The 27,090-nt window shown below is 39.3% G+C and overlaps 1 protein-coding gene across 3 annotated transcripts in view; it reads right to left on the bottom strand.

Moving 5' to 3' along the window:
• Window positions 1-27,090, bottom strand: part of nfatc1 (nuclear factor of activated T cells 1) — a 283,786-nt gene that overhangs the window by 131,318 nt on the left and 125,378 nt on the right. For all 3 annotated transcript variants that reach the window (XM_072570842.1, XM_072570841.1, XM_072570840.1), the window contains one exon: window positions 25,503-25,635. In XM_072570842.1, the coding sequence (XP_072426943.1) occupies window positions 25,503-25,635 (133 nt within the window). The remainder of the gene's footprint in view (window positions 1-25,502; window positions 25,636-27,090) is intronic.

Consider the following 27,090-nt stretch of genomic DNA (forward strand, 5'->3'; position numbering starts at 1 on the left):
GTGCACTGTCAGAAGTCATCTTTTTCAGATCAGCTATTAATTGAAATGCCCCTATCTTCCCTCTCAGAATGATATGAAAGACCTTTCTAACAAAGTGTTGAAGAGTTAGATCACATGACCCAGCCAGCATTATCAATCAGATCAGCATCACACTGTAAACTTTTGCTCCAAATTCTGTGTCCTAAGATCTCATACTCCACAACCACCTGAAGGAGCAGCACTCCGAAAGCTAGCACTTCCAAATAAACCTGTTGGTCTATAACCTGGTGATGTGTGATTTTTAACTTTGTATACCCCAATCCAACACTGGCATCTCCAAATTAATAAAGCATATAATCTTGTTATCACTTCATTGCTGTTTGAAAGAGCTTGTTGTGCTCAAATTGTCTGGTATGTTTCCTATATCACAATCATTAATACTCTTTAAAAGTACATTGCAGTCTAAGAACAAGGTGTAAGCCATTCAGGACTGAGAGGAGGAAGAATTTCTTCAGAGTGTTGTGAACCTGTGGAATTCTCTGGGACCAGTTCATTAGATATATTCAAGAGAGAGCTGGACGTGGCCCTTGTGGCTAAAGGGATTGAGGGGGAGGAGAGAAATCAGGAGTGGGATACTGAAGTTGCAGGATCAGCCATGATCATACTGAATGGTGGTGCAGGCTCAAAGGGTCAAATTAGCTTCCAGTTTTTAGCTCAGGTTTTAGGCCAAATTAGTTTCGGCCAATTTAGCTGTGTAAAGCCCTTCATTACTATGCTGAGGCCTTGAAAGGTACTATACCAGGTGTTTCTATATAAACCTATATTTATATTAAAGAGCATTAAGTGCTACTATAAGCTAATCTTAGACATTGCATTCACCAATGTTCACTTATGGCTTCTTCCACAGTAGACAACCCATTAAAAAAATTATAATAGCTCTTCCTTTTGATTTCTTATCCATAAAACACAAGAGTCCTATTATTTGTCCATGGACTCTGAGTAGTCACATGCTCAACCTGCAGCTTATTATTGCTAAATGATCAGTCTGTTCACCCTCTCCAATAAAAGTCAGTCTGTGTCAGATCCCTCAAGCTACATAAGATGTATAAGAAGATATGCAGGATCCTTTACTTTATGAACCGTGCGATAGAATAAAAGGGTAGGGAGATTTAGCTCCACAGCTAGAAAACTGTGCAGAGTTCTATTCACTCCCAGTAAAGGGATTTGAAAGGGGTTTATTGACCTGGAAATCAAATGCCTGAAAATGTAACAGAGACAGAGACTCTCAACATAGTTGAAATAATTTTGAATTTGCATTTGAAATATAATAACCTATGACCAACAGTCAGAAAGTGTAATTAGGGATTTCACTCAGTCATGACTGGAATGATTGGCCAAACAGCCTCCTTACCTGCCTTAAATGTCTAATTTGACATTGATCTTATGAGATCTCAACAATAGTTTATTTTGCTCAGCATCAACATTTTGCCTTTTGTCATCTAGTATCATTTAACTTGCTTTATATTTTGCACCTCTTCCTAAAAGTAGTAAGTTTCTTCATCTACATAAATTGTTCAACAGTTCACCTTTTTATTTTGAAGAATATTTAATCAGAGAAAGAATCTATAATCAGTAAAAATGTCCTGATGTCAATCTTAACTACCTGGTTTGATAATGGTAATACATGGCAAAGCCCCTTTCCAATGATTAAATTACAAATGCCCTATTCTGGCCAACGAATTAATATTTTATGCTACACAAAAAGAATGCAGCAATTCAGCTTATTTTATGAAGACCATATAAACACTTTCAGTCAAATAAATTGACTACATCAGTCTCTGAATTTACTCAAAAGGCACTTTCCTCTTTAAAATTACCAATAACAAACCGCACATTTGCTTTTTGGTTCAGTTTCTGTTTAATAATCGGCTCCAGATAAACTCCCACTACTTTGCAAGATTACAAATCTTTCAGCTTTTATCAAATGCTCAGTGTTACATGAAATGACTGAGGTGAACCATAACTATGCATTAATGGGAAACTAGATTTGTACATCAGAGACAGAAGAACGAAAGATCATGATGTATGAAGCAACTAGAAGCATGCTCATGTGAAGCAGCACAGACCTGTTGGTCCAAATGTTTGTTTCTATGTTGTAAATTTCTGCATATGAAATTGTATGAGTAATGAATCAGAGATGTGCCATGAGGGTACAATGAGCTGAACTTACTTTTCCATAGGTAAGGAGACCAAAGCTCCAATCAATACACCATGTGGTCTGACAAACACCATCAACTCTAAGCTTGCTTAATAGACGACCTCTTGAACTTCTCTGCTACCTGCTCCCTTGTCATCAGGAGAATTTTAAATTTCCAACATGCTGCATTTTGTTATGGATGGAAATTTGTGCAGAGCTCATTGACCTTTGTGCCAAAATTCCTGCTATGTACTCCCAGCATAAAGTTCCACGTTGGGAGCCTTTTGACACCATCTTGCGATATTAACTCTATTTTGTTATTATTTCAAATACCTGATTGAGGTTGGGCTGTAGCCCAGAGCGCAGGATGTTGCCAGTTTTAGCTCAGCTGTTTGTGAGCCATTATTTTCTGGTTCATTAGGGAATCATTCATTGTTGCTTAAGGATTGTCTGAAAATTGTGCCAGGTCGACATCCATTTGGTTTGTATTGGAAATCAAACATCAATATCACAGAAACTAATCTGCATCTATTTGAACCTAGGATTTCCTCAGATATCAAATAAATTACTAAACAAAAATACTGTGGCATTCATTTCATGCAGGGTCAGTAATTTAAGAGCCTCATATTACCATAAGTTGCAGAAGCAAAAGTAAGCCACTCAGCCCATCAAGCCTATTCTACCATTGCATGATATCATGGCTAATCTGATCATCAACTTTACTTTTCTACTTTTTCCCCATGACCCTGATTTTCTTACTCATTAAAAAAAACAATTATGAATGTACTTAACAACCCAGCCTTGACAGCCCTTGACGGTAAACACTTCCATAAATGCTCTACCATCAGAAAAGGAATTCTTCCTCACCTCTTTGTTAAATGTATGACTTCTTATTCTGAGATAGTGTCCTTTGGTCCTAAACTCTCATACAAGGGTAAACAATCTACCCTATCAAGTCCCTGAAGAACCTTAAACAAAAATAAGAATTGCTGGAGAAACTCAGCATGTCTGGCAACATATTCCGATAGAAAGTTGAACAACCCTTCTGCAGAATAGATAATGGCTAGGAAAAGGTAGTATATATGCTGAAGACAGAGGATGGGGTTTAGAGAGGAGCGAGTGGATAGGTGGAGACAACAAAATTCCTCCTATGTCCTCCCAGCACAAAATTTCACGTCGTGGAGAAAGACAACAACAGTTAGATAGTCAAAAGGGCCAGATAATAATATTCCTGGAAGAAAGAGAAGCTGATAATGGGGTCCATAACTGAGTGAAAATGGGTTGACTCTGCTGAAAGCAATCCTAAGTATCTTTCAGTAAGGACTGAACTGGACTGCCCTCACTATCAGTATATGTTTCCTTAGGAAAGGGACTCAAACCAGTTCACCATTTTCCAACTGTGGTCTAACTAGTGCCTTGTATGGATTTAGCAAAGCCTCCCCACATTTATACTCCATACTTTTAAAAATACACACCAACATTCCATTTGTCTTCCCAATACCCACTGGATTTGAATGTTAGCTATTCGTGATTCGTAGATGAGGACTCATAATGCCCCCTGTTCTTAAGCTTTTTGCAAACTTTCTCCACTTAAATGATATTCTGCTTCTCTATTCATCTTGCCAAAGTGCATAAAGTCACATTTTCCCACATTATATTACATCTACCAAGCATTTGACCAGTCATTTAACCTGTCTGTTCCCCCTGCATCATACTCAGCATATGCTTTCCCACCTTCTTTTCTGTAATCCGCAAATTTGACTCCAAAGCATTCAGTTTCCTCATCGACGTCATTGATACTTATTGCAAATAATTGTGGCCCCAGCATTGATTTCTTTGTCATTCCATTAGTTACAGATTGCCGTCCTGAAAATGTTTCCATTATCCTAACTCTGTCTTCTAATAATTAGACAAACCTCTATCCATGTTAATATATTACCCTCAACACCACGGTCAATTATCTAATTAAATAACCAACGGTCTTCTGAAAATCCAAATATATTTCATCCACTGCTTTCCCTTTATCAATCCTGCTTGCTACATGCTTAAAGAGATATAGTAAATTTATCAGGTATGATTTTCTTTTCATGAAGCCACACTAAATGTGGTGCTAATAATACATACTCCTAAATGCTCTGCTATTACATTCTCTATAATACTCTAACAATTCCTAATAACAGATGCTAAACTAATTGGTCTATAGTTATCTTTTTTTGTCTCCTTCCTTTTTGTAACTCTTACCATTAATATTCTAGGATACATCCCATTAGGTCCTGGGGATGTATTGATCTTTAGCTCCACTAGTGTCCCTAGCACTATTTACTTAGTGATAGGTATTGTATTTAATACCTCTCCTCCTTTTTCCCCTTCATTAAAAATTAATTTTGGACTGCTGTTACTGTTTTCAATGACGAAGATTCATGCAAAATAATATCTTTAGTGCTTCTAATATATTCAAATGCTGGTTCCTCATTATTATTTCCCTGCCTTACTTTCCAATATTAAGTTTTAACTAGGCCTATGTTCATTTTGGCTTTTTCTATCTATGTGCTTAAAGAAGCTTTTGCTGTCCATCTTGATATTACTTGCAAGCGTATCCTCAAAGGGCAATTTAGTTGGTTTTTAAAACTTTCCCAATCCTCTGGTTTACCATTTTCCCACATTGTATGTTGTTTCCTTCAATTTGATGCTATCCATAACTGATTCCTGAAGAAGGGCTCATGCCTGAAACATCGATTCTCCTGCTCCTTGGATGCTGCATTTTTCCAGCAACACATTTTCAGCTATTCATAACTTCATTGGTTAACCATGGTTGGCTTCTTCCCTTCCTAGAATCCCTCTTGACTACTAGAATATATCTTTGCTGTAAGCCCCGAGCTATATTTTTAAACATTTGCCATTGTTCCTCAACCATCTTTGTGGCTAAACTCCTTTCCAGTCCACTCCAGGCAGCTCTGCCCTTATTTCAAGGTAATTACCCTTATATATGTTCTGAATAATTATTTCTCAACCAAGTTCCTTCCTCTCAAATTGAATATTAAACTCTACTGTGTTATGGTCACTGTTTCCTAGGAAATCATTTACTATGACATTACTTATTAAGTCTGCCTCATTAATTTCTCTAGATCCAAAAAAACCTGATCTGTGTTCAGGTCCTCAACATATTGTTCAGGGAAACTACCCTGAAAATACTCTATGAATTCTTCATTATGGCTTCATCTGCCTATCTTTACCTACATGAAGGTTAAAGTTACCCATGATTAATGTACTGATTTTGCTACATACCCTCGTTATTTCCTGATTTATTCCCTGTCCTGCTGCATAGCTACTGTAAGGAGCACAACAGACTACTCCCAAACTGTCCTTTTTTCCCTTTTTATTTATTTTTTGTGCAATTAATTCATTTATTTTGTTCTGGAAACTGCACACTTAAGTTAAAAATAATCAACTTTGCCCTATTAATATTTTACTGACCCTATTTACTGCTATTTTTCTATGTTTGTATATCGTGTCCCCTCCTGTACCACTTTGGGTATTGCTATTTAAATCACTTTCCTGTAAAGTTGGTGGAGTGGGTGGGTAAGTGGCAGATGAGGTTCAATGCAAGTAAGTGTGAGATGATGCACTTTGGTTAGAAGAACACTGAAAGAAAAAATAAAATGAGGGGTACAGGAGCAAAAGGTCTTGGGTGAATATGTGCACAGATCATTGAAGGTAGCAGGACAGACATATATAGAGAGAGAGAGAGAGAGAGAGCAGTTAATGAAGCACACAGTGTTCTCAACTTTATTAGTAGAGACATGGGATACAAAAGCAGGGTGATGATGTTGAACTTATAGAAGTCACTTGTTAGACTTCAGCTGGAATATTGTGTCCAGTCTTCGGTGGCACATTATAGGAAAGATGCTGCAGAGAGGACAGAAGTGATTTACAAGAATGATTCCAGGAATAAGACACTTCAGTTATGAGGAATAATTGAAGAAGTTAGTTGTTTTTCAGACTGGAGGCCTATGACCAATGGAGTGCCACAAGGATTGGTGGTGGGTCCACTACTTTTTGTCATTTCACGGGCGGCACGGTGGCACAGTGGTTAGCACTGCTGCCTCACAGCACCAGAGACCTGGGTTCAATTCCCGCCTCAGGCGACTCTGTGTGAAGTTTGCACATTCTCCCTGTGTCTGGGTGCTCTGGTTTCCTCCCACAATCCAAAAATGTACAGGTTAGGTGTATTGGCTATGCTAAATTGCCCGTAGTGTTAGATGAAGGGGGGAATAGATCTGGGTGGGTTGGTGTGGACCTGTTGGGCCGAAGGGCCTGTTTCCACACTCGAAGTAAGCAATCTAATCATTTATATAAGTGAATTGGATGTGAGTCTAAGATTAGGTTAGTAAGATTGCAGATGACACCAAAATTGGAGGTGTAGTGAACAGCGAAGAAGGTTACCCCAGATAACAATGGGATCTTGATCAGATGAGCCAATGGGCTGAGGAGTGGCAGATGGAGTTTAATTTTGATAAATGTGAGATGCTGCATTTTGGGGAAGCAAACCTTAGCAGGACTTACACACTTAATGGCAAGGTCCTAGGGAGTGTTGCTGAACAAAGAGACCTTGGAGTGCAGGTTCATACCTTCTTGAAAGTAGAGTCGCAGGTATATAGGATAGTGAAGGAGGCGTTTGGTATGCTTTCCTTTATTGGTCAGAGTATTGAGTACAGAAGTTGCGAGGTCATGTTGCGGCTGTACAGGATATTGGTTAGGCCACTGTTGGAATACTGCGTTCAGTTCTGGTCTCCTTCCTATTGGAAAGACATTGTGAAATTTGAAAGGGTTCAGAAAAGATTTACAAGGATGTTGCCAGGGTTGGAGGATTTGAGCTATAGGTAGAGGCTGAACAGGCTGGGGCTGTTTTCACTGAAGCATCAGAGACTGAGGGGTGACCTTATAGAGGTTTATAAAATCATGAGGGGCACAGATAGAATAAATAGATAAGGTCTTTTGCTTGTGGTGGGGGAGTCCCGAACTAGAGGGCATAGGTTTAGGGTGAGAGAGGCAAGATACAAAAGATACCTAAGGGGCAACTTTTTCACGCAGAGGGTGGTACGTGTATAGAATGAGCTGCCAGAGGAAGTGGTGGAGGCTGGTACAATTGCAACATATAAAAGGCATCTGGATGGGTATATGAATAGGAAGGGTTTGGAGGGATATGGGCTGGGTGCTGGCAGGTGGGACTAGATTAGGTTGTGATACCTGGTCGGCATGGACAAGTTGGACCGAAGGGTCTGTTTCTGTGCTGTACATCTCTGTGACTCTATGAGAAGCAGCTGAGAGGAGATTTGATAGAAACTTTCAAAATTGTGAGTACACTGGATAAACTTGACAGGGTGAAGCTGTTCCCATTTGTTAAAAAAAAGTGCGAGGGCATAAATTTAAAATGATGTGCAAAAAAACAAGGGTAATCATGCATATACTCAAGTAATAGTTGATATCATGTAAAAGTTCACCCCCTATTTTTGGTCAAATAATCCCAATAAACGTTTTTGAGTCATTGTGCTGGCCGTCACGCTTCGCTCCAGTTCCAGTCTGTCTCAAGTTCCGCTCTACTCCCGCTCTCCCAGTCCGCTGGCTGTAGAGTTCCACCCCGGGTTTTCCGAACGACCATAATTTTTTTTTCCCCTTCGTTTAGGAGACCTGCGCTTCTGCTAATATTGCAGTATGCAATTTGACAGGCACGAACTTCAAACCCTCAAAAGTAGTATTCATGTAATAGTCGACCCCATAAGTTTAACCTTAAACAGTAGTCAAAAAATGGGACTATTACTCGAGAACATATGGTATGAGATAAAAACACTTTCACACATTAAGGATATGGAATGCATTATCTGGAAATGTGGATGTAGGTTCAGTTGAGCTATTCGAGTGGGGAATTGGATAATTATTTGGACAGAAATGATGTGCAAGGATATGAGGAAAAGGCAGGATGGGCCAAGTGGCGTACTTCTGCGCTGGGGCAATTCCATGATTCTGTAATACTGTCATAATCTCTTGCTTTATATGTGTACATTTCTCCTGTCCCAAATGTTCTCTCCTGCAATTAATGTGAAGTTCTCATTATGCACCTCTCTTCTACTTTTTGCCTTCTAAGTTTTTTTTAGTCTTTCTGGTGTTCATTATCAATTTTTATTCAAAGTTCTAGAATTTTACTTGCTCTGCAATATTTTCTAGGACCTGTTTAATTATTTACAGTGTGGAAACAGGCCCTTTGGCCCAACCACTCCACACCAAACCTCTGAAGAGCAACCCACCCAGACCTACTTCCCTCCGACTAATGCACCTAACAATATGGGCAATTTAGCATGGCCAATTCACCTGGCCTGCACATCTTTGGACTGTGAGACGAAACCGGAGCACCGGGAGGAAACTCTACACAGTCATCTGAGGCTGGAATCAAACCTGGGACCCTAGTGCTGTGAGGCATCAGTGCTAACTACTGAGCCACTGTGCTGCCCCATGACCTCTTCTGATCCTACAAGTACCATTGTGTCAACAACATACAGCATGTTTACACTGCCTCCAATTTCTATCCCTGGAAGTATATCTAATTCTCTAAATTGTTTTTTGAGCAGATCAAATAATTTTTACAACAGTACACAGGCTTACCTCATTCCTATCTTCACAGGGAAACATACCCAATTGTCCTTCTTCTAATTTGATTTTCACTATTTGATTCCAATATAAATTCTGGATAAATTTCATAATTTGCTGTAAATGTCAGAATTCAGCAACATATCTATTGGATTTTAATGATGAACACAACTGAATGCTTTTTCAAAGTCTATGAATCATCGGTAAATGTTTTGCTTACTCAATATCTACTGAATATTTTATTTAGGTTTGATATTCCCTTTTTCTCCTTCTACATGCCTAAATCCAGACTGTGTACATCGATTTCTGTTTCAAAATGTTATTATTTATATTGTAATTTTTCAAGAACATGAAATGACTCATTTGCTTATTGTTCTAAAATTATTGTTTCAAGTTTCCGAGGTAACTTAATGAATAATGAGTGCCTTAGGTCACTTGGAATACACCCTTTGTATATATCTGATCACAAACTCCCTGGCCAAAATTGCAAATGAACCGATGCTTTGATATTTTGCTTTTACTAAAGAAAATGGGGTGGCAAATCAGTTAGGAAATTGTACGTAAGGCTGGACAGTGGCATTACAGATATCAAAAGAAAGAAGGTGAAGAAATGATCACCTTAAGCTAGTTAGGTTTACTTCAGTTCTTCGTAAACAATTAACAGGAACGGGCCCTTTGGCCCACAATGTATTCAGAACAGGATGCCAAATTAAACTAACCCCTTCTTCCTGCCCTTGGTCTATATCCCTCCATTCCTTGCATATTCATGTGTTTTTCCAAAAGTCCCCCAAATGCCCCTATCATAACTGCCTCCACCACTACACTTGACAACACGTTCCAGACTCCTACTACTCTCAGTATAAAAACATTTGCTCCTCGCATCTCCTTTGAACTTCCCCCTCTAACCTTAAATGCATGCCCCTTGTTTTAGACATTTGAATTCTGGGAAAACGATTCTGATCATCAATCCTATCTATGCATCTCATAATTTTATAAGCTTCTATCATGTCTCCCTTCAGCCTCTGCTGCTCCAGAGAAAACAACTCAATTTTCTTCTAGCCTTTTCTTATAGCTCATATCCTCTAATCCAGGAGCATTCTTGTAAGCCTCGACTGCACTCTCTCTAAAGCTTCCATATCCTAACCATAATGTAGAGACCAGAGTTGAATACAACACTCTAAACGTGGCCTAACCAGTCTTATAAAATAGCACTTAATGAGAGGTGAAATGGCTAACCACTTAAATAGCATCAAAACCAGTCAGCAAATTTCTGAAAGACAGTTCATGTTTCACCAACTTCATAAATTTTGTTAAAAGAATAATCTTCAAAATGCATTCAGTAAGATACCACGCAACTTTGTTGTAGCAAAGGCAATGACACAAGAACTTAGAGGATAATATGCATGAAGGGATGAAAGCACATTAATTTGAAAGGTAAAATGTAGTCAGTAGCATTTCACTGAAAGTCAACCTGAAAGAAAGTTGGGTGGGATATAAATCAGAGCTGCTGATTCATCACTGTCCACTTTGTGCAAAAGGTGAAGACAAATTTTATCTCCATAGGCAGAAAAGCTAACCATATTTCTGGATTGGCTAAAGGGAGAAAATGTTTAAAGTAATTCCTATTAATTAATGTAATTAGAATTTTATCTTAATTAACTTGTGACTAAAGTCAGGAGCTGCAAATGGCATTGTCACACTTCTCTGACAGAACTGAGTTGGTTGGTAGTCCCACTGTCAATCACATCTCAAAGCCCCGCTGTTGTAAGAGTCAGAGATTTTAGCACGGAAACAGACCCTTCAATCCAACTCATCCATGTCGACCAGATATCCTAAATTAATCTAGTCCCATTTGCTGGCATTTGGCTCGTCTCTCTCTAACCCCTTCCTATCCTTATACCTATCCAGATACCTTTTAAATGTTGTAAATGTACCATCCTTCACTACTTCCTCTGGCAGCTCATTCCATACATGCACCACACTCTGCTTAATTAAGTTACCCCTTTTAAGTCTTTTCCTCTCTCACTCTAAACCTATGGCCTCTACTTCTGCAAATCCCCCAGCCCAGGGAAAAGACCTTGTCTATTTACCCTATTGATGCCCCTTATGATTTTATAAATCTCTATAACATCATCCCTCAGTCTCAGGCCCCAGTCTATTCAGCTTCCCTCTATAGCTCAAACCCTCCAGCCATGGCAACATCCTTGTAAATCTTTCAAGTTTCACAACATTCTTCTGATAGGAGAGAGACCAGAATTGCATACCATGTTCCAAAAGTGGCCTAACCAATGTCCTGTACAGCTGCAACAAGAGACTTGGATTAATTTTATGAGCATAATTTCTATGGTGTACCTATCCTTCACTCAATACATTCTGGTGGATAAATAACCCTCTTTTTATTTGGCCAATTCTCAGCAGTTTTAGATTTTTATTTGCAGAAGTCCAGAGAATATCTCTTTAAAATTAACTCTGTAAATAGACTTGTTTTGTTGTTTATTTCATTGGTAGTGAAATATACTTGATTGATTTAAATCCCCTTCGATTTGTCCCACCTCTAACAGATTGATGGACAGTGATGTTATTAGACAGGCCACAGGAATAGGGAAAATTGTCTTGCAGCACAACAAAAAAACGACTATAATTTAAATGAAATTGGGAAAAGCCATTGATGTATTCAAAAATCAAATAATTTAAATCTTCACTGATTGTAAATCACTACAATGCAAAAATTTCATGCTTTAATTTTCATCTGATTGCTGTTGGAGGATTAAGATTAACAGGATTTGTGTTCTTTTTGGCACCATGCTCTAATTCGTTATTCTCTTCAATGAACACTTTTTCAAATATATACTGAGGTGTCCAAAAGACCAGTTTCTGGAGTAAACATTGCCCCGAGATTAACATGTGGCTTTCAATTCCCAACCATACAATCCGGGCTCTAATTTAGGGGCCTACTACCTAAAGGTCTCAGACTAATTATTAACTTGTACCCAACACAAACAGAAATTGCTGGAGAATCTCAGCAGATCTGACAGCAGCTATGGAGAGAAAACAGAGCTAACATATCGAATCCCATGATCCTTTATACCCTTTATTTGTACCTGCTGGCTGCAGCCACAATCTGAATAAGCTTCTGTATACTTGGCTAATTTCAATATCTGCACTGGCAACACTGGTCTATAATTTGGGTGTGAATAATAGTTGGATTTGTATGTAGCAACAATGGAATTTCTGCCATTCACTGCTGGCAGGGGGAGACTCCGTGCCAGCAGCCCAGAAGGACCAAATGATTTTCTTTGCTTGTGCCCACACATTTTTATGCTGCACAAAGTTTTACTCTGCATATACAGGTGCTATAAAAGCGAGGGAGTGATCCAAAGTAATGCGCCAGACTTTGTGGTGGTGGTGGCGAAACTATCAATGCTCACCATCAATACTCCACTGAAATTGACAGTTGCTGTCAGTGAGTCTACATAGCTCCAGAGGATGTTGTGTTGAGGCATTCCTAAATGGCATTCAATTATAAATCACTGAATCGATGAAAACCTGCACTTGTACACTGCTAGTCTCATCACAAATATTTCTAAAAAAAAACCAGGAAAACACTGTTTGATCGTGCCAGTCTGGACTACAGGATCTGAGAAGTTGCTTTCTTTATCTTCGTTTCAATTCCTTTTTGATTCTTCGCTGCTGACACAAGGTAATTTGCACATCAAAGCACTCTTCTATTTACTGATTGAGAATACATCCTTTCAGTGACTTTGTCGATTGGAAATTTGCAGAGAAATGAGAGTGGAAGACAGCTAGGTATTACTGGACTCTTCCTTGTACTTCTGTACAATTGGGAGAGACTTTTTTTGGATGCTTCCTGTTTGCGAGCCTCTCTGCTGCATGAGCCCCATACACAAGCGACCATTAGCCACCTAATCAGGAGCCAATCAGAACATTGCTGTCGAGCAGTTTTCCCTTAGTTCAAAACTCATCAGCTCCATAGTATTCACTTCTGTTCTCACTGTTCCAGGAACATGCAACATCATATGCAACTCAAAACCAGTAAACATATTTTTTTAAAACTGCAGCCATCCCTTTGCATAGTCTCTTTGGTTAAACAGTATCATCCTTATTTTTAGTTCACAGTTCAAATATAAAACAAAATTTGGTCTTTATAATTTAAAAATTTCAATTAAATGTAACAGATAAAATGCTTCGAACCCACTGATTTTTGCTCTATAAGAATACTTCAATGTGATTGACTGATTACACTATTTGCATTCCTCATTGATGCTGATGTCTGGAGGTCTCATTAACAGTTTAAACTTTCAGAGGGAAAGGGGAATCCATGCTACAGAGATCACGAGGTCTTAGTGGACAGAGTTCTTCAAGGCCAGTGATAAATATTGCTGTTTTATTACTGACCACAAAATCCCATTCAATCAAATAAAACTTCGGGAAACAATCTTACTTCAAATGCTGAAATGTCACAACATCAAAATCATTATGTCTGTTGCATATCCTTGTGAAGAGTTTAAGAGTTTAGAGTCAACCTGGAGTCAAAGTCTCATCAGGTCCTGGAAAATAGCGGGATGAAGGGACTGACTGCACTCATTGACATTACAAAAAATGCAATCCCCATATCAATCAAGACTAGAGCCTCAGAGTTTGTCCCCACCATCTTTGGTCATACAGTCAGCCTTTAAAACGTCTTGAGTTAATTTCAATATTCACAAGATTTTGTTTTGTTACCTGCTTTAAGCTTTAAACATGTAGAGAGGGCCTCTAAACTTGTTTATAACACTGCATGGGCAGAAATATCTCAGTTTCAGAGGCACAGTCAGCCTGTAAACAGGGTACTAGGTGACAGTGAGGACTGCAGATGCTGGAGATTAGAGTCAAAGGTGTGGTGCTGGAAAAGCACAGCAGGTCAGGCAGCATCGGAGGAGCAGGAGAATTGAAGTTTCAGGCAAAAGCCCTTCATCAAGAATGAGGGCTGATTCCTGATGAAGGGTTTTTGCCCTAAACGTCGATTCACCAGTTCCTCGGATGCTGCCTGACGTGCTGTGCTTTTCCAGCACCACAGTCTCGACTGTAAACAAGGCACTGTCTGTCTGGAATCATTACTCCACTGATTTGAAACAGTGGCTACATCAGGAATGCAGCAGATTAACTCAAGCTTTACAAATGCCATTGTTTTCTTACAGACTCACCACCACACCCCCACCACCACAAACTGCTGGTAGGTAACTTTACATACTTCTAATTCATTAACAATTATAACAATTGAACAATTATAGACTCAGTCAAAAGGTGCAAATTCTATCATTTTAGCTAATTTTGGTGTTCTCAGCATTACAAGAGACCCTATTTCAAAATCCAAAAACTATCTTAACTCCAACATTTTAACATGGCCTACAAGAAAGCTGCAAATTCTTTGCAATCATGAGGAAATTCTGGTTTCCTGTGATTCATGCCGGTATTTCACTATTTTTAAAATTTGGAATCAATTACAAAGAGCCATTTGTTTTAATTCAATTCATGATTTAGAGCAGCCTTTTCTATTATAATACCTTGTTCTGTGGGAACAGGAACATTTAGACATTTTCTCCACAAAGTAAAGTTCTAATTATTGACAATGGACTTGTCACATAAGAAGAAAACTACCTCTGTGTGGCAGCTTCAAACTAACATTGGCTACTAACACAAGTACAACAGCACTGAGTCAATAAAGCAGATTACATGAGCAATTCACTGGAAGTTGTTTTTTTAACATTTTAAGGGATTCAACTAAAATGATACATCATCCACAAAATCCATTTTATCTGCAAGGAAATCAAATGCAGCTGATGGACTGAAGACAAAAATGACATCTACCACAAAGTTTGAACACACAAAACATGAGTAAAAGTCCCACATGTACTGTCCAAATACATTTATGTAAAGTGCCATAAGGTCTTCTATTAGATTAGATTAGATTACTTACAGTGTGGAAACAGGCCCTTCGGCCCAACAAGTCCACACCGACCCTCCAAAGATCAAACCACTCAGACCCATTCCCCTACATTCACCCCTTCACCTAACACCAGGGGCAATTTTAGCATGGCCAATTCACCTAACCTGCACCTTTTTGGACTGTAGGAGTAAACCAAAGCACCCAGTGGAAACCCATGCAGATGCCTACCCAAATGCCTGTTCAAAGTAAACGTACTAGCCTCTACTACTTCCTCTGGCTCTCAATGCGTATACGCAGCACCCGCTGCAGCAAAAGGTTGCTCCTCAGTTCCTAAGCTATGCAGCCTTTCCCGACAACCCAAACCGTCCAGTCTGGCAACAACCCTGCAAATGGCCTCTGCACAACATCCCTCTTGATGAGTCAGCTAATTTATTGTCATCCATCCCCTGTTCAAAGGCGCATTTTGATCAAAAACTGAAAAGTCCACTCTTTAAAGCATGGATTATATAAATTTTTAAGCCTTGAGTCAAAGAGGTCAATTTTCAAGGCTTGGTCTCACCAAAGACTTGTGATTTTCTTTCTCTGTCAATTCATCTTTCACGGAAGTTTTTACAAGGTTTTATTTACAGTTGTCAATTCAGGACACCTCCAGACAAAATAACACATGATCTAAAAGAAAACATCTTGGGAAATAGGCACCTATCCAATGCCCAAGCTCAGCCTCACTGGATACAATATGCTTGGTTAAATAAAGCAAGAATCCTGAAATAGAGAGTCAAGTAAAACTCTACCTTTCCCAGAAGCTTAGGATTATGTAATGCATGAAGTGACCCAAACTTGCTACCAGTAGGTGATAATGATTATTTGATAAAAATGAAAATAAGACCTCCCTACCAAAATAAAACACAAAAGAACTGTGGATGCTGGAAAGCTGACACAAACAGTGCTGGAGAAATCCTCTGCAGGCCTGACAGCATTTGTAACTGAATAGTTCTGACGAAGGATCACTAGACTCAAAAGATTAACTGTGTTTTTCTCTCTTCAGATGCTGCCAGCCCTGCTGTGTTTCTCCAGCACTTTCTATTTTTGTTTCATTTTTCTTACCAAAGTGCAGTCATGGCCATATTGTAAATTGAATACAAGTTAGTGCTGCATAACATTGATACAGTATTGTAAACATTGCACTTACATTGAATACATTTCTAAATAAAATTCAATATTTTCTGGATGGTCTGTTGTCATAGACAATCACATACTAAGTTCCATATTAGAATGCCTTGGGAATGTTTCAAATCAAAAGAAAGGAAGGATGATTTTAATAAAAGGTACAGCAAAACTTTGTACCTTTCATTGCTTAATGTATATTTCTTACTGATCAATAAGTTGCACTATCAAGCTCAGGAATGGGCCTTCATCTGACCACTTTACCAAACCCTACTGAAATAACTCCACAGAAGTCGGTGTCCCTTCACCCAGTCACCCTTTACTTATACATGGAGAACCCTTGACACTGACCCAGATCTTTCAGAGCCAGCTCTCAAAGTGAACAGGGTGTCTGACACTCCTAGCTTTTCTTTTAATATAACCTATTTTTTTCTAATCAACCTATTCAGAGATGTTAGTACACACACGATGTTTAACATAGTGGTGTACTGCACAGAAACAGACCCATCCATTCAACCATCCATGCTGACCAGATATCCCAACCCAATCTAGTCCAACCTGCCAGCACCTGGCCCATATCCCTCCAACTCCTTCCTATTCATATACCCATCCAAATGCCTTTTAAATGTTGCAATTGTATGAGCCTCCACCACTTCCTTGGGCAGTTCATTCCATACACGTACCACTCTCTGCGTGAAAAAGTTGCCCGTTAGGTCCCTTTTAAATCTTTCTCCTCTCAACCTAAACCTACGCCCTCTAGTTCTGGACTCCCCCATCCCAGGAAAAAGACCTTGTCTATTTATCCTATCCATGCCCCTCATGATTTTATAAACCTCTATAAGGTCACCCCTCAGCCTCTGACGCTCCAGGGAAAACAGCCCCAGCCTATTCAGCCTCTCCCTGTAGCTCAAACCCTCCAACCCTGGCAACATCCTTATAAATCTTTTATGAACCCTTTCAAGTTTCACAACATCTTTCCGATAGGAAGGAGACCAGAATTGCACACAATATTCCAACAGTGACCTAACCAATGTCCTATACAGCTGCAACATGACCTCACAACTTCTGTACTCAATACTCTGACCGATAAAAGAAAGCATACCAAACGCCTTCTTCACTATCCTATCTACCTGCGACTCCATTTTCAAGGAGCTATGAACCTGCACTCTAAGGTCTCTTTGTTCAGTAACACTCCCTAGGACCTTACCATTAATTGTATAAGTTCTGCTAAGATTTGCTTTCCCAAAATGCAGCACCTCGCATTTATCTGAATTAAACTCATATAATCATTCTTAACTGGCAATTTATTCATGCGTAGCAAGAAACTCATTGTGTCACTTGTCGAAAGCATAAAAGATAGAACGAGATCTCCTGAAGTTGAGATAGGCCTCACTGGAGTTCTTGTCTGATTTTGCCATATAACTTTCCATAGATCACTTCAATCAGACCCCGTCCAGAGAATTTCTTTCTTACTTCCATTTGCTTTGTTTTCAAACAGAGAATGAGTTAAACTTTGAAGCAAACAACTTCTAACTGTCTCACCAGAACTATCACCTATTACTTGATAGTTTAAAAGATGCTAATCACCAACAGCTGTCAGACAGGGATGGGGTCAGTGTTGGAGCAGGGATGAGGAACAGATGTGTGGGGATTCTCTGACTTGAGCTTGGTGGAAGCCACAGGGAAATAGTGTAAACAATCGCAATGAATTTTAATTTGTTACTGCATCAAAGTGTGATGCTAATGTACAACAGGAAGTGTACTCAGGCACACTGAGGGATGTTTTTTAAGACACACACACACAATCCTTATTTTGAAATCTCTCTGTGGCCTTGCCCCAGCTTTTGTAACTGAGTTTAGATCTACAATCTCAGATCTTTGACTCTCTAATTTTAGTTGCTCATGTATCCTCAATATCCATGTTCTCAGTTCCAAAATTCCTTCCCTAAACCTTTCTGCCTTCCTATAAGGCATCCTTAAAGTCTATCTCTTTGACCAAACCTTTGGTTACTTGTCCTAATATTTCTATGTAGTTCTGTATTAAATTTTTGGTTGGCTTCTGTGAAGTGCCTTGGAATTTTATATTGTCAAAGGTGTTATATAAATACAAATCCTCATTATTCCTTCATGTAACATTTGTGGGGGCTGTGTCATGACTTGCTTACTTTAGAAAAAAAGCTTAATTACAATGTGCATTTGGGGTCCTACATTATACACAAGTCCTGATGCTAATTTTAAGACATGAATGTGCTGCACATGTATCATACATGATTTGCCCTTTGCTGTGTGGCCTAACCTGTGGGCCTTTAATATTGGTTCCAGACCCCCTACCCCAAAACTTCTCCAAAATGTATTTTTAGGCCCAGAGAGACTACAAACAATCACTAGATCATTTCTGTGTTAGCTCCCTGCTGCAGTCACCCAGTTTACTACCTGCTTCCATCCATTGAGTCTATTCGGAGTGCTGGCGAATGTTCACAGCAAACAAAGCTAAACATTCTGGCTCTCAGAATGGCTCAGGCCTCAGTGAGGACATCAGATTGGAGGCATGATTGCAGTGAAATCACCATTAACATTAGTCACATAAGTCAGATTTATGCTGCTCCATAAGGATGCTCGCATTTTGCCATATTAATAAAAATTGTATGATTTTCCTGCTAATGCAAAGGTGTGGCCATTTAATGATACAAAGATGAACAAATTGACACAAAATGTGAATTAGTCCAAAAAGTAAATGCTATTCAATTAAGTAAAGTTTTTCTTAGGGTGCAGCTGTCAATGAAAGAGTGGAGAAAATGTGATGGCCTGGAATTTCACATGCAAGTTCAGCCTGTTTTAGATCATAAATGGAGCATGATTAAATTGTACCAGATTGCAATCCACAAAAATTGGAAGTTTTTGGATGATAGATTAATAGAAGGAAGCAATTTGGATTAAGAAAAACTTTCATTATGATTGACAATGATTAAAACAAAATCTTTTTAAAAATTACCTGGTTTTCTTTGTAATTCCAAATTCTGTCCCATAACGACTCAAAGCTGAACTCCCAAAGTAGAGGAGTCCATTGTCATACACAGTATGTTGTTAAGAGCAGGAAGACAATGGAGCTCTGACAATACTTTTTCAAACCTTTTGAATGTCATAATTGTATTGTGAACTGAAGAATGGTTCAGCTTTGTTCCAGAGTGAAGGGAAGCATAAAATAATCAGGCGTTCAGTAAATATCAACAAGGTCTATAATAGACTTCAAAGATAAAGAGAATGGGCAGATTGATGGCAGATGGAGTTTAAAATGGATATGCAAATTAATAGATTTTAGGATGAAAAACAAGAAAGAGACATAACAGTTCTGTAAGATTTGTATGAACAGGGAGATCAAGGATTCAAATACATCAGTCCCTGACATTGTAAATGCTGTGGGTTAAAGCCTTTAACCACACTTTTGCTTTTCAAAGACAGGGGTATACAATACAAGAGGAAATAAGTAATTAAAAAGTGTGCAAATCAGTGGTTAGGTCATGGGTTAGAGTACTTTGTGCAGTTTTATTCCCCTTTCCCTACTCACAGCCGGCAATGTAGATTCATCAGGTGATACTAGGAATAGGAAACTTTAGTTATGAAGAGAGATTAGTACTTTTTAAGTGATTAGAGAAAGGCTATTTCCTCTGGTTGTGAGTTCCGAAGCAATTTAAAATAGTCACCACAATATTGAGAAAAGGATATATGAGAACATATTAATGCTTTTTGCAGAAGGTTATTGGGCCATTAGATGGTCAACCACAGAGGCAGAGTTTTTTAAATGAAAATATCTGAATAAATATTTTCAGGAGAGGGGATACAGGCCCATGAGGCATTGTGGCTGTAAGGATAATTTGGATGGTTGTTGCAAAGTTGGCAGGGGCAGAATGGCCTTGGTTGCTACAATACTCTATAGTTCAACTTTGTGCTTCATTTTAGAATAACTATCCTCCTATTTATGTCCAAATAGCACTTCTTTTGGTGACTGAAAAGTTAATTAAGAAGTTTACAATTTTTGTTCCACCAGCAAGGTGTCTCACTGGCCAAGCAATGAGTAACTCTTAAAACATTTTTTCCAGTGCTGACCCAATGGAAAATCGAACGTATATTTTGTTCACTCTGAAGCTGTGCCCGTTCCAAGGTGTCTGGGTGGACGTTTTCTCATTTTTGGAACAAGCAACAGCGGTACTGTAGTGGTAACAGCTACCGTACATATTCGTATAAAAGTTGAGTTTCTAAGGCTAAATGTTTAGTCAAATTTTAGGGGCCAACTTTGCAGTGTAACATTTTAAAATCCGCCCTCACTCATCACCATCACAAAGCTGGCAGGTCAGAAACTGTACCAATCGACCCAACCCACAATAAAAGCCAAACATATGTGTGAAGATACCCAGAGCCTTCAACAGTACACTATTCTGTGATCCCGAGTGGGTTTGTACCAAGGCAAGCTTGACTTCAGCATCAAGTGGGTGATATGTAGAAGGTGTTTGAATTCTTTGGATAAAAGTCTGAGGTCTATAAATAATCCAAATATATGAAAATAATTTTTTTTGGACAAATGCAAAGGTAAATTTTTAATTTTTAAACAACCATTACTTCAATATATATGGTTGAAAAATGTGTTGCTGGAAAAGCACAGCAGGTCAGGCAGCATCCAAGGAGCAGGAGAATCGACGCTTCGGGATTCCTGAAGAAGGGCTTATGCCCGAAACATCGATTCTCCTGCTCCTTGGATGCTGCTTGACCTGCTGCATTTTTCCAGCAACACATTTTTCAGCTCTGATCTCCAGCATCTGCCGTCCTCACTTTCTCCTAGTTCAATATACATGGTACTTGCTTTCAGTGCATCAGCATATAGCTACTGTCAAAATGCATTTTTACAAAACACAAGTGGTAGGATAAAAGGGAAAAATAGTACTGATGTTAGTTTCATTGCTGCTCATAAGGTCATAGAATTAAGTGCTCCAAGCAGCATATTGACTATAGCGCCAACTGGGTATGTGTTTGCTGTAATGGGGCAAAAGGAATGGACTGTATAAAATCCTCCCTTCTATTCAAATTAAGAGAATGAAAATTTCTACAGAAGTCTATGAAGTTCATGTGGCACCCAAACAAACAACTGCCTTATCGTTGAAGATGGCAGTTTGGCTTATTTTATTCTTCTGGTACTGAAGACATTCAAGAGTTGTATTGACGTAAAGTGTTAACAAAACTGATGTCAGGTTTTGGGACCAAGACAGTAAATCCGAGGATTAATTGGGATTACAGGTTAGGGATGCAGTCTGGAGGTCAGCAAGGGCCTGCTGTGTGACGGACATAGGGTCAAAGCAAGTGCCTGATTGCAGAAGGGGGAGTATGAAGGAGGCACCATCTCCCAGCCATACTTGAGGCCTGAGCATGCTATCCTGTCAGGCTTCCAAATGCTGACCTCCAGTTGACTGCAAAGGGTAGACAATGGCTTTCTATCATGAGCAGGGAGATAGGAAGATAGGTGGGAAAGCAGCAAGGAAGTCTCTTTTATGAATTTTACATCCCAGCCCTCTCCTACCTGCTCACAGGCATTAAAATTCTTCCCATGGAATCAGTACTGTGCTTTCACTTCCTGCAATTCTCCTTCAGGTTTTTAAGGACTTGTATGAATTTAAAGAAGTTACAGGTGAAAGGATTTGCAAAGATTTACAGTCGGAGTGGGAAGGGACGGGAAACATACATTGCTACTCAGCTTGATTGCTATCTAAAGTGACAGAAGGGAATGGAGGAAAATCTAACCCCCTGTCAAATAAACCAGCAGGTTTGGTTTGGCTGGAAAGTGACAATGATAGAGCTGTGAATCCTGATCCTAAACTGCTCCCAGTCAGTCCACTTCAAGTTTTAAGAGCATGAGAGCAGGATAGGAGTGACCAATCATTCCTCAGGAGATGGGTTGGCAATTTCACTATTATAATGAGGCTGGAAGCCTTCTATTCAGTCAATATTTTAAATTTAACTTTTGCCCGTTGAGTTTTCTAGGCCTCTGAAATCACAGTGGCTGGAGGTAATAGTCTTCCTTGACATGCTGAATCCAGATCTCCTGTTTGCCAGTGCCACATGAGGTAGCTATCCTGTCTAGCCCAACTCTTCTTGTTTCCTCTATAAACGATCTGCTCCAGCATCCCCACCACCAACCCTGGTCTCTACTCTATGACCCACTCCACCCCTGTACCCCCAGCCTTTCTGACCCCTCTCTCTCCTGTCTCTACTCTCAGGCTATGCCTTTGTGTCAAAGGCTAATGCACAGAATTGCAGAGTTAACTCAACATGGAAAAAGGTCATTCAACCCATCATGTCCATGCTAGATCCCTCTCTGCAGTAATCCAATTAAACCCATTCCTCCACATTATCCCCATAACTGTGCAAGTTTACTTCCCACTCGAGGCAAACCAATTTTTATTTGAAATCATTGATTATTTACACTCAACCCAAGGTAATATCCAGGTCTGTCTGCATGTCAATGAGGTGACTATGATAGGAAAATTGAAATAATATCATCCTATATACCTTTCCAAAATTTCCATCAGAGCAACCTGCTGTCACCCTGCATTGCTACACAGAATGAGCAAAGCATATTTACATTTTAAAAAGGAACAGAAAGGCCATGTAATCAATCATTCTCTTTAAAACAAAACGTGACAGACAGCACACTCAGGCCACCTGCTAAAGCCATTCTGTTTACTTCTTTCCCCAGGCACTTTAACCAACTGAAACACAAGAATCGGCTGAAACTAATACTCTGGACTCTAGGAATTGGGTAGATGAAAATGTAACTTGCTTCCCCTTCTGCCAGTGTTCCAGTCATGCTGAAAATCTAGGCTATGGGCCTCACCTCTGTTTAATGTGAGGACATTTAAACTGAGACTTCAGCAGTATTGTGGTGTGATTTAATCAATGTAAAATAACCATGTGCTGGAGGATATGTGCTAAAGCTGCTGCATAAAATAGAGTTAAGGATCAAATTTAGAGATTATATCAGAACTCAGATGGTGTAATTAAGAGCCTGTTACCATCAGGAAAGACTGAACATGCCAGGCATCTAGGTTAAAAAACAGCAGAGTGGTTACCTTAAAAAAGTCTTCAATAATAAAGAAGGCAATCAACAGGAAAATTATAGTGAAACTGTTTCCACTTGTGGCAATGCCCAAAACTAGTATCATTGTGATGCTCACTAATATATCCAACAGAGAATTCTGGAGAAACCTCACTGGAAACCACCAGAAAGTGGTTAACATGTAGCATTTGCAAGCACATTAAGTGGTTTAGGCTAATAACAAATGTATTTAGGGGTACTTAAGGTAACTCAATGAAGGTAAATGAATAGAAGGATACTTTGATCATTGTATAGAGTTGGACATGCCTTATATGAAGCTTAAATATCACAGCACAGACCAAATGGACTGAATGGTCTGTTTCGGGACTGTTGCTTGCATGCAATATGTCATACCAAGTACCCAGAAGAAATTAAACTGGTCTTCAAGTCCACAGCTGACCTCATTACTTCCTGGGCCTTTCATGGACAAAAAAGCTAATGTCAAGAATTCAGCGGCTATGACTGCTTTTGACATTAACTCAGCATTTGACTGAATTTGACACCAAATCTTACCCACCATCTGTACTTGCCTGAATAAGGACAGTTCCAATGCCCACAAGAAGCTCAACCCCATTCAGAGCAAAACAAACCACGTGCTTGGCACCGTATTCACCAATTTAAACAATCATTCTCTCTACCACTAGTGGCAGCAGTACATATGTTGCACAAGATCTCTAGCAGCAACTGACCACAGCGTCTTCAACGTATCTTCCAAACACACCTAGAAGGACAGGGCAATAGATGCATAGGAACACCAACACCTAGAAGTTAGCCTTCAAGTCATACACCACCTTGGTATGGAAATGTATTACTGTTTGTTCATTGTTGCAGACAAAATCCTGGAACTCTGTCCTAAGAGCATTGTGTGTCTACTGATGGACTCCTGTGATCCAAAAAGGCAGCTCACTAACCCCTCTTAAAGGCAATTAAGGAAAGGCAACAGATGCTGATCTTGCCAGCAATGCACACCCCAAGAAAGAATAAAATTAAATTTTATACTAATGGAGTGGAAATTGAACAGAGCATCAAACCAAGCACCAAGCGAAGTGTTCAAGAGCTCCTTCGATCTCCTAAACAATTTTTAAACCTTCCCTGCAATTAAATGAAGTGTTTAAAGGGAGTGCTTCCATGTAGTCCCTCTAAATATTTATATTTCAATCAACAGGCAAGGAGCTCTGTGCATGTTAGTAACAATCTGTAAAGAGCACTCTCTCTCTCTTCCAAACTGACAGTGGTTGTGCTCTATAAACACAACTAAGCAGATTTATTCCGGAGCATAAGCTTGAAAGGTCAAAGGTCAGTTTTCTTATTTTTATGTGCTGTGTTCTTGTATAAGGTTACTGTTATTGCTCTTTGATTAACAGTGTAGAATCAAACTGATGATGAGACTCCCAACAGTACTAAATGTACAGGCGCTGAAAGAAGTTTATACAGAGTTTGGATTTGAAACCAAAACCAATATTGCATCATCCAAACAGCAATCATTTCCAAATTAGTTAAGAGGATCTGACTGCTCATGCTGTAATAGGTCAGCAGTCTCAAAACTGTTCCAGACATTATAAGTTTATATATATGTATAAAGAGAGAGAGAGAGAGAGAGAGCTCACAGTCCCATGACCAGTGCCGTTTTACGGGAAGTATCACAAAAACCACAAGAAATGGTGGGACTATATCAAGTACACTGTGCTGACCACAAATCCTCTGTCACATGGTTATACACATCACCCCAGTTGCAAAATCAACTTCCATAATATATACATTTCTTTATTTAAAGAGATATCAAATGCACTGTAGATAATTTTTAACTTGCTTCACACTAATCCAAGTCACGAATGCATTCACACATATTATGGTTCTAAGTTTGAGAAATGCACCATACCATGCTTTGCTCATGAAACTGTATGTAAAATGTAACACGTTAATAAAGATTAAGTTTGTTTTGCATGCATTGCATTACTACAATAGTCACTTCAGTTGCCTTCTTTAACCATTCACTTTCAAGAATGTAAGGAGCATGACTTTTTAAAAAAATCTTTGCACAGAAGTTCAAACCCTAATTCTTCCACTTCATGCCAGCATAGCTAAGAATGTGAACATAGCATTAATTAGGGAACTGCCAGTTAAACTCGAATGTCTGGCCACCTCTATTCAGTAGTAGTACATCATTGCATAACCATTACAGCTCACTAAAAAAATTCATAACTTTAGTTTACAACATCTGATATTGATGCACGTTGTGAGCTTGCAGTTTCAAAGGTAGCATAATTCCATGACTTGAACTGTTAAATACTTTCTAAATATTTAGCTTATTGTGCAAAGAATTACAAATGAGCTATTTCTGCCAAATGATGAAACACCAAGTTTTAGCTCTTGATTGTTAGCTTTGAACGGTATAATTTCAGCTGTGTAATCATTGTAATATGCATAGTTACCATTAGCAGGTAGATAGGAGAAGCGCTGGCTTTGGCTCCTCTTCCGTTTTCCGTTGCATACATAGAAATAAACTTGAACAGGGCTTGTAATGCGTTGATTGCGATAGGGTGGGATTTCAACTATGAGCGAACTCTGCAACAGAGCAGAAATAACATGGGCTCACATGGTGCAATCTCAAGCACATACAAAAAGTGTGTCTGCATTAAAAAAAACTGTGAAACTATAATACAACACTTTGAAGAACAATATTGCAGCTTTCAAATATGTTGAAGACATGTGGAAGCATTTCTTTAGCCTGTAGCTGCACGAGTTGCAGACATATTGGTTACAAGATCTTTACTATTTAACAGTCATCCATAAAATACAGCTTCACTCTTCTCCCCTTGAATTATGTAAACACATTGGTTCCTGCTTGGGAGATGCTTATACTCCACACAATGATCAAGAGAATATTCTTTATATGAGAGTTTAGACTGTAAATATTGTGAATTATATCAAACAAAATTAAGTCTATACAGGTAAATGACATTGAATTGATCGTTTCTTGAGCATATGCAAAGAGGAACTTACTAGCACTAGATGAGTGTTAAGCTAGGACATATATAACTGTAATGATTCTTTTCAGTGACTGAATCTTACTTAATGTAAAGATTGGCTCTAGTTTCTATCTTCAATGACTGCCTATAAGGAATATAAGTAATAATGATAGACTTGACCTCTATTCATCTGGTATCCATTCATGCACATTTACCAAAGGTCACTGGATAAAGTAAAAGACTGGGCATTCCTATCCCGGTCAAAAAAAGGAGGGAATTGAATTGAATTGATTTATTGTTACTTGTATTTAACAAATAAGTTATCAAATAATATGTCGCCATGCTCCTGTGCCATTTTGATTTACAGAAGATATTAAAATATTACTTGAATATAACTAAAACAAAAGTTCTTCCTCTCTTCTTGTGCTCTGCTTGACATCTCAGGGTGTCTCCACAATGGGATCTGGGCCCACCAACACCCCCGCATCACAGCCCACTCCAGGAGTCCCATTCCAAGGCCATCCTTGTCACTTCTGAACTCCATGAGTACCGCGCCAGGGGACCGCTGATGTAACCGCTGCTCCCAGTGATCTGCCAGGTGATTCAATTCGGGCCTACCACATTGCCACAGGTGAAGCCCAACATCCTGATTCTGATGCTGACTGCAGATGTTGCCATCTCTGCTGATCACAAAGGCAGTTCTGCTCTTGGCACCATTTTGAAAGCTGGTGCCACAACCTTGAGTCCTGTGTTGGTGGGCCCACCAACATCAAAGTCATCACGTCCTGGCACACTCTCTCGCCACCGGGTCCACACTCGCTGCCATCCCGAGCTCTCCAAGGACTTGTTCACCTCTATATTGCACAGACTCTTCCAAGAGCGTCCCATCCAAACCCAACCCCTACCCTATCCCTGCAACCCCACATTTACCATGGCTAACTCACTTAGCCTGCAGATCTCTGGCTGTTATGGGGTTAATTAACATGGCCAATCCCCCTAACATGCACATCTTTGGACTGTGGTACGAAACCGGAGCACCCGGAGGAAACCT

The sequence above is a fragment of the Chiloscyllium punctatum genome, chromosome 5, assembly GCF_047496795.1.
Source record: "Chiloscyllium punctatum isolate Juve2018m chromosome 5, sChiPun1.3, whole genome shotgun sequence".
NCBI classification, from domain to species: domain Eukaryota; kingdom Metazoa; phylum Chordata; class Chondrichthyes; order Orectolobiformes; family Hemiscylliidae; genus Chiloscyllium; species Chiloscyllium punctatum.